This window comes from Pleuronectes platessa, chromosome 4 (genome assembly GCF_947347685.1).
Source record: "Pleuronectes platessa chromosome 4, fPlePla1.1, whole genome shotgun sequence".
Lineage (NCBI taxonomy): Eukaryota > Metazoa > Chordata > Actinopteri > Pleuronectiformes > Pleuronectidae > Pleuronectes > Pleuronectes platessa.
In genome coordinates this window covers 15,037,898-15,050,976 of record NC_070629.1, presented here as the reverse complement: position 1 = coordinate 15,050,976, position 13,079 = coordinate 15,037,898, and the positions used below count along the sequence as shown (strand labels likewise).

Sequence of the window (13,079 nt, the reverse complement as noted above, 5' to 3'; positions counted from 1 at the left end):
TTTTGATGGGGAAATGAATCGGTGTTAGACGGTTTCTGTCGCAGGCTCTTCCTCTGCAGCGATTCTCCTCCTCATCAGTCTGAACATGGCTGCTCGTGGTGCCGTGTTGCTCTTGGCTCTCACTTCCCTCAGTGCTGCATTCGCACCCGACTGCAAGGACCTGGTCAAACCTTTTATACCGGACGACCCCAAACTGGTGAGTCATTCTTAGATTTCTCATTTATATCAAAGACAGTTTTATTTTATGATTATAGAAAGTGTATTGTTAGTGAGCAAAATGAGATGTGAGTAAAATACTGTAGTTACATTGGAATCTTGACTTTCTTAGGTGTTTGGAAAGTGGGTGTATGTGATGGGAGCTGGAGACCCGAAGCAGTACCACAAGGCGCTGGAGTCTCTGAAGAGCTCCTGGATAGATTTGTCTCCCACCTCCGACAGTCAGACTGTGACACTGCGATGGGGAGATCACTGCTTGTAAGTGAAATTACATTAAATGAATCAGAAAACGTTCTACAGGACTAAATAATTAAAAAAAATGACTATGTTAAGTTTCTAGTAGATGAAAGTAAACCTGTGTCCTAACTTATCGGGCTTTTCAGTAATCGGTGCATTCTGGGGGAGGTCAATGCAACAGTGTCAGGACCTGCAACCACATTTCGCAGTGAGTTTATTTATCTTTCCACGAGTCTGCAATTACAAACATAGATGTCATGTGACAATCGGTCCCTTTTCTTCAAAGAGAATCTGTCTGAGCACAAAGGACACATCCTGCAGACGTGCCCGGACTGCCTGCTGTGGACAGACACCTTCAGAAATGGGGACGTCACCGGTAGATACATCCTGCAGTTCAGTGAGTCCCGTCCTCCTCCACACCTTTGGACAGAGTTTCAAACATGCACGCTCCTTCTTTTAAAGAAAACCTCTCTCTCCTCTTTCAGCCAGGACAGGACTAATAGATCCCAAAAATGTTGAAATTTTCAAGAAGCAAGTCGGGTGTCTAAACTTCCCGGAGAACTTCCACAGCTACGATGGGAAAACCGGTAAGTGATAAGCAGTTTTCATCACTCTTTTATAGAAAAATAGCTGTTTGTCCTCATCTTTACTGGTCAGGGCCACTTACACAAGTTTCCACAAGGTGGAGATGCTGCTTTTAAACATGGTCATGCATTGTGTATTTTGATTATGTTCGCAGTAATTCCAAGAAGAAACACTTCCCTCTGCTTTGATCTCACAGTTAATCTTTTTTAAATCTTTTCCTGTGTTTCAGAGCTGTGCCCAGACAACAAGGACAGTGAGCAGCAATAGAAAAAACACAAGAGATAACAACTTTTGTGTTAAGCAGAATTATGTGTAATGCAGTAGTTTTCTTTTGATTGATGCTTCAGCACAAGCTTGGATATTTACACACTTAATGAATGTGATTAATTTGATCTGCTCACCTTTAAAAACCTAACAGCCACTTTTATTGTTCTCCAATGATTACATCACATTACATGATTTTCTTCAGATTAAAGAGACAATTATTATTATTATTATTATTGTTGTATATTCTGTAATTCATTAAAAGTCATGTTTTGAAAGAAAAATGCTTTGCTGTGAAATAATTGTCTCTGTGGTGAATGTATGTTGAACAATGATACATCAAAGAAAAACTAATTAAAGACTAAATAATTCCAGTTGAACAAGGCTGCATACATCATCTCCAAAACCTTTTCAAACCACACTGTGCATATATACAGAAACATGTAAGTAAGTGATTGTGCTGTTTCGATTCTTCCTTTGGTCAAACAGAAGCAGTAATGTTTCAGATACACATTGATGTGATATAGTGTGGGTGTGTGTTGGAAGTGTCTCAGCCTCCTCATGCACCTAAGCCACCAGCCGGCTGTAGTGGCTGCCCAGGCCCGTTTCAGCGCTCTCCATCTTGCTTAACCTGCTGCTGTCTGTCCGCCCACTGCTTCTTGTGCTGTGCGTCTCTGAGCTGCGCTCCACCTTCGCCAGTCGCCTACATCTGAGCACAGCAGCCATCTGCTTCTGGCACTGAGAGGAGCCGAAGTAATAGAGGACTGGATCCAGACAGCAGCTGAGGCTGCCCACGCACAAGGAGAGCAGGTAGGCCTGGTAGGAGTCGTCACTGGAGCTGTGGGACACTTGAACGTAGTGGACCATCAAGAGGATGTTGGTGGGAGTGAAGCAGACCACAAACACCACCAGCACAACCGCCGCCATCACCACAGCCCGAGTCTTCCTGGAGCGGTTCTCCACGTTGGTCTCCGCCAGAGCCTGGATGATCCGGACGTAACAGACGACGGTGAAGACGAGAGGGATGAAGAAGAAAACCGAAGAGTAGATGGGGAAGAAGTACAGATAGTAAGCTTGTAGTTGTTCCACATCCAGCACATCGTGGCAGGTGGTGATGTCCAGGTCTGGCAAATAGACGGTCTGTCCTGAGACCAGCAGAGGGCAGACCCCCCCGAGGGCCAACAGCCACATGGCGGCGCACACAGCCGAGGCCGTCTGAGGGCTGCGCCAGGTCAGGGAGTTCATGGGGTAGACCACAGCCAGGAAGCGGTCGATGCTGATGCACGTGATGAGCAGGACAGAGCAGTACATGTTGCAGTAGAAGGCGGCCGTCACAACCCCGCACATGAAGGAGCCATAGATCCAGTTGTTGCCATGGTAATGGTAGGCTATCTTGAAAGGAAGGAGCAGGCCGAACAGCAGGTCAGCGCAGGCCAGGTTCAGCATGTAGATCACTGCCGGCTTCCTGGGACGGATCTGATGCACAAACATCACCACAGCAGCGAGGTTGAGGGGCACACTGATGATGAAGACGAGGGTGTAAACGGTCGGGATAAAGCTCGTTGCCAGGCGACCTTGGAGAAAACGCTTGACCCCCTCCGAGACAAAATAGTGTTTCTGTGGGTGATGGCGTGAGCCGTGGTGACCGTGTCCTTTCACCGGCTCCTGCTCCGATCCGGAGCCCGACCCCCCGTCGTCCCCCACGCCGTCTGATGCCGACAGGTCAATAAAGTCCACGGGCTCATAGGTGACCAAGACAAAGTGCCCAGAGAAAGTCCGAGGCAGGGAACCTTTAAAGAGACAGAGGAGAGAAACTCAACCTTCTGTTCTGTGATCCAGAAAATAGAGAGGAAGCTTCAAAATGAGGATTTTTTAAGACTGGAGGATTAGTTATTTTTCTGCCTCTGCAACAGACAGTAAATTTCTTTCGCAGCTGTCCAAACATATGTTCATGTTAATACAATATCTTTATAAAACGAGATAATTCTGTCAGATTTGGTACAAATTTTTACTTAGACTCACATATTTACTCATTAAATGTGGTTGATTCAAAGTAAAGGTATGGGTGCCTTGTGTACATATCTCAAGTCTGCCTTAGAGAATTTAAGATTTTCATTTGTTGTCACAAAGAAGAACTGATTAAATTTCAGAGGTCAAAGGTCACGGTTACCTCATAATAGTCTTGGATCACAGGGCGGCATTTTTATTTGGTAATTAATTGGATTCTGTTATTAAGAGTATTAAATACTGTTTTGCAAAAAAGCAAATGCTCCATCACAATTTAAATATCAGACATAGTCATCAATATGTTTTTAAATACATAAATACCCTTAAAGAGTGTTATTATACATTCAGATTATTACAGATGCATAAACATGCAGCAGCATTTAAATAGCTGAGGGCAGCTGATGTGTAATCACTTTATATATTGCTGGTCAGTCTAGCAGTGAATCATAAAGCCTGATACAAGGTAAGTAAGTTTGTAGGTAGAATCTCTAAAACCTGTAACTATCAAATAAATGTAGTGGAGGAGTGAATATATTTATCATATAATTGAAATTACAGAGAGCCTTACCTCTGAATTATATTTAATCAAATGTAACAAGTTATTTTCCACCACTGTTCACGACCTAATGTGACTTTGACAGAAATGCACATTTTGGGGCGATTTTTCAAAAACAAATATGGTTCAAGTTTCTGATCAATTTAAATTCTTGAAAATTCTTTCCGGGCAGTCTTGAAAAGGTGAATCCATGATTATTCCTGCGTTTCCAACAGTCTAGCCTTTAATCTACAGCTTGACATCTTGGTAATGTGGCATTGTTCTGCAAAAGCATCTGAATACGAAAAACCACATTTAAATTTTCAATCAAAGGACTGAAACTAATAAACAAAAAGTTTTGTTTATTAGTAATATAAAACCCAGCAGAGTTTAACCCAGTGAAAACTATACATTCATTTTCCCAATAATATATAACGAACTGTTTAAGTTCTTAACAATGGTTAAAAAGCAACTTACCATTCTGGAGGGCGAGTACTGAGCTCTGGAGAGAAACAAATAGCAACAGCCCAGCAGACAGGTGAACCATGGCTCCACTGTACATCCTCTGAATACGTGTTGAAATGATCTGTTTGTCACCACCGTCGCTTCGATGTTTTTCACCCAGCATAAAACCTGTTATTACAGTTCAGTTTGGACACGCCTCCTCCTCCTCACTGCACACGTCTCCTCCTCTAAAGCAGAGATATGATGTGACCAATGAGCTTTAAATATTCCCCCTCAAAGGGTTTGTTTATGGAAATATGTAACAAACAATAATGTGAGAAATGTTGGGCATTGGTCATTTGTTATTCACATCGTTCAAACATTAGAAATCACTTATTTATTGATAATACACATTTAAAAATACAGCGACAGTAGCTTCAAAAGTTTGAAATGTTTTATTAATTAAAACATGTTGCTTTAAATGCTTTCATTAAAAAGGCACTACAGTATTTTATAAAGCCATGCTGTTGCACCACAGCTCAGAGAGACAGAGAGACAGAGAGACAGAGAGACAGAGCGATAGAGAGAGAGACAGATATAGAACTGCTTCAGCTGAAATTTGCATCCTACTGTTTTTTTCAGTGTTCAAGAGAGCAATAACGTTTTCTAGGACCTTTTACATACAAAACACAATTACCATTATAAGTCAATTCTTAAAAATACTTTACATTTACAATCACCACATGCAAAATATAGAATGGACATTTTGAATTGGACAAAAACAACATTTCATTGGGGGGGGGGGGGGGAGCTGAAACTCTGTCCTGAACCATCTCATGTTTTCTAACTAAATTCATTTTGTTGAACGAACTCAAAAGGCACAATCTGCTTCCTGCTCTGCTACCGTTAGTTTCTCACTTCCCATAGAATTTCTTGTTTAGGAGGAAAATGAGCAAATTGACGTTCACTTTGGCTTTGTCGAACATCTTCATCACGGCCACGCCTTCGTACTGCAGCTGAAGAAGGTCCTGGACACAAAAAAGTTGCAACGAGACACTCAGATTTGGCAGGTTTATATGTACACAACATAAATAATAATGCCAGTACAATCAGTTATTATATAGATGATTATAGGGTCTAAAATCTCTCAAAAACACTGACTCATCACAACAAGAGCATCTGAACTGGAAACTATTTGCCCTATTCCCATGACACTTCCATGAGGCAAACGGGAACATTAACTGTCTGTCATCAAGTTTTAGTGATGACCAGTGAGCCGCTTCATATCAGGGAAATGTTGTGAAGTGTTTACCTGGAAATGAAGCTGGACTTTTTCCATCTCCACTCCCATAAACTTGGCCTTCACCTCGAAATCCCCGACTTCCTCCGTGGGTGAAATGTCAAACATGACATTTTTGAACCTGAGATGTGAGAAACACATTAGCACGGGGGAAAACTGCCATCACAGCACAATGGGGAAAATAGGACCATCATTGACGGATTTGGGAATTTCCACAGGACTTGGGAGAAACTGAATCAAACGCATCAGCTCTTTTTCCCTGGGGCAGGAGGGGCTGAACTCACTGGTTGGTTTGAAGCCCTTCTATCTCCAGGATGACTCCCTTCTCGTGCAGCCTTGCTGCAGTGTACTTCAGAGACTGTGGCTTACACTTCTTACTGCCCTTATCATCTCCTTTGCTGTCCAGCTTTATAGATCTGCGGGAATTCCTGGATAAACAAAACACAGAGATGCATTTTAAGAAATCACAAGAACTCTGGCCACATCACGTTAAACCAAAGGGAAGCACAGACACCGTATATGAACAAAGATATTTTGAAAAGCACCTCATCCTAACGTGGCACAACTCACTTGCGGTTGAGGTTATCCAGGCACGTCTTGATGTAGGTATCATAATAATTCATCTGGTCCTGGTAGAAGGCAGTTTTCGAGTTGAGTGCTGTCAACGCCTGCTGGAGCTTCACAAGCTCGGCCTTCCTCCTCTGTCTGTAGCGTCTTTGGTAGCGAATGTCCTGTCAATTACAGATTTGACACATGTAGAGGCTTAACACATCCAACAGAGTTTTCTAGGTAGTTAAAGGCGCATGTCCCAACCTTTGATATGCCATTGATGAGCTCCTGGTACTTGTCACCAGCAGTGGCGAGGCCAGCCTGCTCCAGGTTACGAAGGTTCCTCAGGATCTTCCTCTTCTTCTGCTCGAGAGGCAGCTGGCCGTCCTCCAGCACGGCCGGGTTGCTCTTCAGACCCTCTGGTGTCTGAGCGTCCTGAACTGCCCGGCGCTCCACAATCTTTGTATGCTCCAATTCCTTCAGGAAATAAATCACATTAGCAATAACAGACCACATCAGGTTCCAAAAGACAACAAAAAACTACATATAAATTCTTTCTTTTTACCTGTGGAGCTGTAGCAAGGGTCTCAAGTATTGCAGGCAAAGTCTCTCCAGGTTGAATTCGAACCACATCCACAATTAGCTTTTTTGTCCTGAAGCACAAAGATAATCATTTAGAGCAGGAACTCAGCTGTTGCTGACATTACATCTGAAATGAAAGTTACACTGATCGGATAAAACGTTCAAACTGGTAATTGGGTAGAATTTTGTGTCTGATCAGATTCCTTTAATCATAAAGAAAGAATCACAGGCTTGGATCCAAATTAGTGAAAGATAAACTTGTTGATAAAGGCAGGGGGTTATTTTTCATATTATGTATTTTTATGAAACTTTTTGTAAATTGTTTTTTTTGTTGAATGATTCCCATGATTGGTTTCCAATGGCATGTTATCATGGCCCGAAAACAATTATATGTAAATGCAAACTCAGAATTATTGATTCACATTTATTATTTATGAAAATCGACATGCCAGAAATGAAGAGACCAGCTCTCCAACTTAGACTGTTTTAAGAAAGTGATGTAGACGGATACATGTTTATGGCAAGATAACCCTGACCACTAAACTCCTTCCTTTATGGACAGGAAATGATAGAAGAGCAGGAAAGATAACAAAAGCCAGCTACTGAGTGATAGCCATAAAAACACACTGCGTCAAGAAGGTGAAGTGAAGTGCATCACACAGCGTTTACAGTGATCCCAAACTTTACATGGTCCCATACCTGAAATCAGTAATTTTGGGAAGTTTGTCTCTTGTAATTATTTAAAAATGCAGAATTCAGCAGCAGGTTTAGCAGAAAGCCTTTTATTTTTTCCTCCTTTCACAAACTTACTTCGTCATGAGAGCCTTCAGGTCCTTGTCGTCTCCTTCCAGCAGCTCAAACTTGCTGGTTAGTGTGAGGGAGATTTCCGTCTTTGCCAGTTGGTTCAGCACGCTCTCTCTGTTTGGGTCACTTGAGTCAACGGCTCCTTCCCCTGAAACGAAACAGCCCAGCTTGTAAAACTATAAACAATAGCTAACTTGTGATTGCTATAAATAAAGAGTTTGACAGTACCGAGCAAGGACTCTACATCAGGGACGTCTCCGAGGTCCTGCAGCAGCTCGTGTAGTAAGTCACTGTGGTCTGGAGAGATGGCCTCCAGATGTTCCAACAGCAGCTGAAGAAATACAGATGTCATCGGGTAATTAGTCACTGATTGTGGCATTGTAATAAATGTTGTTATTTAAAATCGATGAAAAAACAACAGAGCACATTTAGGGATCACAGGTTAGGAAGTGTCTTGTACAAGTCAAACCAATTCTTGCCTAGTATATTATAAAAACATGTATTTTATATTTACAGATTTGTATATACATGAGGGTAATATTTACTATGTTCTGTATAGCAACAAACACACCATTTAACACCCAATAACAATAAATGCATTTGTCTCAATTTAAACCAGGAAATTATTAAATTAAAAAAACAAAGGCTGAGAGAACTTTTGCCCTTCTCCATTGTTCCCTGTAAGTGTGAGTGAAACTGATAATAAAGGGACAGATGGATTTAACACACTGACATCCTCACCACTGACCTCCTTCTGGGGAAGTGGTCTGAAAATATAAAGAAAGGAAACAGGACAATGATGGAAAGAAAGTAGGCGGGAGTGCAGGAAAGTAATTAAAAAAAAAAAAAAAAAAAGGATGAGAAAGGGATGAAACGATATCCTAACGGGAAAAGAAGTCAGGAGAGCACGTGCCTCCACACTGTTCCCGTAAATTCAGTCAAACTGCATCAGATACTACACACCATTACATATAATCCCTGATTTTTTTCATCAAGATCCAGTAAGTGTTCTTTACATTGACAAAAATGCCCTTTGTAAGACTGCATGTTTTCCTCTACTAGAGGTCATTGTTGTGTATCTGAGGAAGGTCAATTCAATCCAGTTTTTTGCACAGCCTCATTCTGTTTGGATTTACCGTGTGTGTATTGATGATTTCCTCAATTGAGATGTAGATGATAGGTTTGCTCAAGTTCACCATGTCCGAGTATTCGTCAATATTAAACTTCTCCTCTGGTTCAGGGACATCACACGCAGACTGGAAAAATACCCTGGGAGAAAAATAACTTTAAGTTAGTGAATCAGCATCAGATACTTTTTTTTTAAAGATTCATGGGCTTTCCAGTAATAAGTCAATCACAGATAATGTGATGCAGATAAAAACCTGAGTTCAGGCCCAGCTGGTTTTCAGTTCAACACTTCTGATAAAGTAGCTTCTTCCTTTACCACGATTTCCACAATGTGAACTTAACCCGACCCTCCAACAAAAACATGTTCATCAGCAGGATTTACTTTTTTATCCTCCCGTCTTTGTTATTGGAAGGATCATTTCTTCTTTCTCTACCACTCGTTCTTTCCTCTAAATGTATAGTGTTGTTTCTAAGCATGAACCAAACATCATGGAGGATCTACTTTTCCCTCACTGCTGCTCCCGAGCCACAGGCAAAGGTTTCTACAGCTCTTGTGCCAGCTACGCATGAAACATCATTTCTCCTTTCTTACCGAAACTTCTCATATGTCTGAGATATGTAGTTGTTCATTGGAGTCATATGTGCGTTCTCGCCCTCAAACAGCTTATTGGCAGCAGAGTGCTGGAGCATCTTTGCCACTGATCCCAGGTTACGACGCTGGTCTAGGTGGAGCTGCCCTCCTGCAGACATGTCGATGATGTCGAAGCCGTCGGGGGCCACGATCGCTGGGTTCATGTAGCGGTAGTACAGCAGGTTTCCAACAATCTTCCATGAAAAAAGGGACACATCATTAAAACCTTTCGTAAAATCAAACTACTCCCACCTCAGCATGCTCACAAAGAGATGGCATATACCGGGCTGCGAGTGGAAATGTATACAATTTATCTGTTATACTTTGAGGGCTGCTACCTTCATCAGCTCATCCTCTGAGGCCTCTGGAAACTTTTCATGAAGGCTGTTCTTCAGAACTTTTGCTATGTATCTCATGCCATAACTACATGCAAAACAAAAAGCAATGATGGAACATGAAACACCAAACAACATGCATTCACATAAAATATGACAAATGATAAAGCAAGCTAATGACAGGGAGAATAAACCATTTATTTGATGCTTCAACGCTTGCATTAATAACGGCTCGTACTAATGTGTTTCAGTCTCTTTAGATGTACAGTATTAATAATTATAATCCAAGAACCTAAGTGCCCTGTATAATCAAACATCACCACCTAGTGGTACAGTTTACAATTGTGTGAATGTTTTAGATTAAAGAATGAAAACACAATCATTGTGTTCCAATCTAAACTTAAGCTACTTGGACATAACTTGTTTTTTCTTAAGCAGATGACTGCTTGTATCATTGCAATAATTATCTTGTAATGACAATGTCCTAGCATGCAGCTGAACCCTTAATAACCAGAAGGAACAGGTAATGACACACTGAAACTCATAATCATATCCTGTCTAGCTCTATTTTGCACAAATTATGTCGATGAAATAATAAAGTATTAATAGGATGAGAAGATAACAAGATTTTTTTAGATAAAAGCATGAGACAAATAATGTTATCCTCTCATTCAATTGGTTAAAATGCTACATGTGATGATAATAATAATAATAATAATTTTAAAATCCATGCAAGGACAAAAACTATTTTTCAGTTTCACAACAGATCATCATACATTAAATTTAAACTCACAATCTAACTGCTCTGGATGGCTACAAATATAATGCTGTCAAGCACAACACTACAGACACCCCAAATTATGGCCTCAAGACTTGACTCATGTCTTTCATACAGTCACAACCCACATCCAAATTTAAACTTTTTTATAAAGGTAGTATATTTTGCATGGTATCTGTATTAGAAGTGTAATATGTTTGTTGTTTTGGAAGAGATTACACTGAACACCTTCAGTGACAAAATAGAAAGGTATGTCCTATTTATTCTTCCTTGAATATCTGATTTAAAAAATAAATACAGTTGATAAAATCGAGCCTACCGAGTCGCCCAAGAACTGAAAAAACAAAACTGTCCAAGCGAACACAAAAGTGTGAGTGGACAATTGACATTTAACAGATCCCCAAACTTACGGGATATTATCCAGTGAGCAGACAATGGAGTTCAAGACCTTATCTGTCGCAGTCCGTAGTGCCAGACTGGACGCCTCCAGCCTGTTGCGTACTTCCTCATGTGACATGGCCTGTTCAGGAGTCACTTCATAAGGCAGCTTGCTAAGTGAGGACAAAAATCAGGCAAACATTGAAACATATTTCCCACACAATAACAAACATTTTATAAATATCGTCTCAAGTATGTTAACATTGCATGACAATGCACATTTTCAACAATTCCTTCTTGGTACTGGGTTCAGAGAAGTTCAGATGTTGAAATGAGTGGAAAACAGAGGCTGCAGACGGTCAGTCTAACACTATCTGATTGTTTGCTTTGGAAAGAGATTAGCAGTAATTCAAAGTACACACACAGGCCTACAACATGTAAAGGCTCAAAGTATGTGCTCTCGACAGAAAACATGTGATATAACTACACAAAGAATAGGTTTAAATCTTATGCCTTAAACATGTGTATATATGTGTATATATATATATATATATATATATATATATATATATATATATCTCATCGTTCGCCTGACACCCACCTGGCCTCCCCAGTAACCGTCTCCAGCTGGTTGACCCAGGCTTTGTACACATCCACTGGGTTGGTGTTGATGCCTAAACTCTTGTTTTCTATGATGTCTTTGACCACAGGGGCCAGGAGCTGCCTGAGTGTGTTGTGGCCCCGAGCACCTCTGTTGAAGCTCACCACCATCTTGATGACGGTTGGGTTCCCCGTCACTATGTCTTGGATCTGGTCCACCTTAGAACTGAGGCACATGAAGATGATGGTACAGCAGATCAGTAGGGTCCAAGAAACAAGCAAAAATAAAACATAACATGTATTCAAGGAGACTAGTATCCTTAAAAGATAGAATATTTCTTCAGTAATGTCCAGAGCAGCAATCTCACTCGATTTCCTCCTCCAGAGCAGTCTTGAAGAGTTTGAGCAGTAAGTATTCCTCTCTCTGGTTGGAGGCGTAGTTGTACAAGGTGAAGATCACAGTGTCCATAAACTTAGTGGACTTGTTTTGGGGCATCTGGAAGATCAGCTTGGCCAGGTAAGATGGATTGGTCTTCAAGGGAGTAGAGAGAGAAGGAGTAACATTAAGCTTGATTCTGCTACTGAACCTTTTAAAATCTGATAGATGTGAGTTGTAGTTTAATTAGGGGTTAATGGACTGGTTTTCGTTTTACCTGTAACAGGTAGAAGAGATGCTGGTAGGCCTCCAGTTTCCGTCTTTTTCCTTTGCTCAGGCCCTTAATACCTAGTCTGTCTCCTGCCGTCAAGTCATCTTTACTCGCTTTACTTTTCTTGTTCTTCATCTTCTTACTATGGGACACAACATCCTGTTCAAGAGAAACAACCATCAAATTTAACAGGCTAACTGGACAAGGAAGATTTATTATAGAAATGTAATCCGAGTTAAGAACCAGGCAATGACATCTTCTCCTTGAACACATAAAAGTGAGGGTTGCCAACCTGCAGGGTGATCCTGTTCTTCACTAGCAGTCCAATCTTTATGTCCATCAAGTTCAGGTCTTTCTCCATCTGCTGGTTGGAGCGAATCTTGGTGACCACTTCCTCCCTGAGACGCGTCCCTTCCTGCTCTTCCTGCAGATCCAGAGGACTCTGGTCCAGCAAGTGGACAAACTTACGCACAACTGACAGAGGAGGATCCTTGGCTCCGGCTAAGATTTGGTAAATGATCAAAAACACTCATTATTGTTATGAACACACAAACAATGATATTTTTTGTATCATATTCCCATGTGTTTCTAGGGGCTGGGCACTATAGACAAAAATCACAATATTTATGGCCCAATATCTCTATAACAACATCTGTGTTTTTTTTAAATAAGCTATGATATAGGGATGGCAGCTGGTGCTTTTATTCATTTACACAAATAAAGAGTTGACATTTCAATAAGCAATGTGAATATGATGACTCAAGCGAGTACAGCTATAGCAGACTTATTCCTTACTATAATGCAACATTAAACACTAGAAAAACACTGATGTCACAAACATTACAATCTAAAAAAAATAATCAAAACAATGTCTGGTCTCACATCACAACATTCACATTATTTCAATGCAGCTCAGAGTGTTACATTTATTTTTGACTCACTTAAAGTTCTGTAGTCATCTCTGGCTTTGTTGGCCTTTAGAAAAGCCTGGATCTTCACTATTTCTTTTTCCTACAAACACAGTTCACAATGCAAATCACACAACATGGAAGAAAACTG

The 13,079-nt window shown here is 40.9% G+C and overlaps 2 protein-coding genes across 2 annotated transcripts in view; both read right to left on the bottom strand.

Moving 5' to 3' along the window:
* Window positions 1–38: 38 nt before the first annotated feature.
* Window positions 39–4,529, bottom strand: f2r (coagulation factor II (thrombin) receptor). The gene is made up of 2 exons (XM_053421248.1): window positions 4,322–4,529; window positions 39–3,092 (listed from the first exon to the last, which is right to left on the bottom strand). The coding sequence occupies exons 1-2, from the start codon at window positions 4,470–4,472 to the stop codon at window positions 1,870–1,872; spliced, it is 1,374 nt and encodes a 457-aa protein (XP_053277223.1). The 5' UTR covers window positions 4,473–4,529; the 3' UTR covers window positions 39–1,869.
* A 101-nt stretch (window positions 4,530–4,630) lies between these two features.
* Window positions 4,631–13,079, bottom strand: part of iqgap2 (IQ motif containing GTPase activating protein 2) — a 31,879-nt gene continuing 23,430 nt past the window's right edge. The window contains exons 22-38 of the mRNA XM_053421246.1: window positions 12,962–13,031; window positions 12,313–12,521; window positions 12,027–12,179; window positions 11,742–11,905; window positions 11,375–11,599; window positions 10,806–10,946; window positions 9,621–9,705; window positions 9,244–9,476; window positions 8,660–8,792; window positions 7,752–7,854; window positions 7,530–7,671; window positions 6,703–6,790; window positions 6,402–6,614; window positions 6,159–6,319; window positions 5,873–6,016; window positions 5,601–5,709; window positions 4,631–5,316 (exon numbers count right to left, since the gene is read on the bottom strand). Coding sequence (XP_053277221.1) covers window positions 5,203–5,316; window positions 5,601–5,709; window positions 5,873–6,016; window positions 6,159–6,319; window positions 6,402–6,614; window positions 6,703–6,790; window positions 7,530–7,671; window positions 7,752–7,854; window positions 8,660–8,792; window positions 9,244–9,476; window positions 9,621–9,705; window positions 10,806–10,946; window positions 11,375–11,599; window positions 11,742–11,905; window positions 12,027–12,179; window positions 12,313–12,521; window positions 12,962–13,031 — 2,487 coding nt within the window. The 3' untranslated portion in view covers window positions 4,631–5,202. The remainder of the gene's footprint in view (window positions 5,317–5,600; window positions 5,710–5,872; window positions 6,017–6,158; window positions 6,320–6,401; window positions 6,615–6,702; window positions 6,791–7,529; window positions 7,672–7,751; window positions 7,855–8,659; window positions 8,793–9,243; window positions 9,477–9,620; window positions 9,706–10,805; window positions 10,947–11,374; window positions 11,600–11,741; window positions 11,906–12,026; window positions 12,180–12,312; window positions 12,522–12,961; window positions 13,032–13,079) is intronic.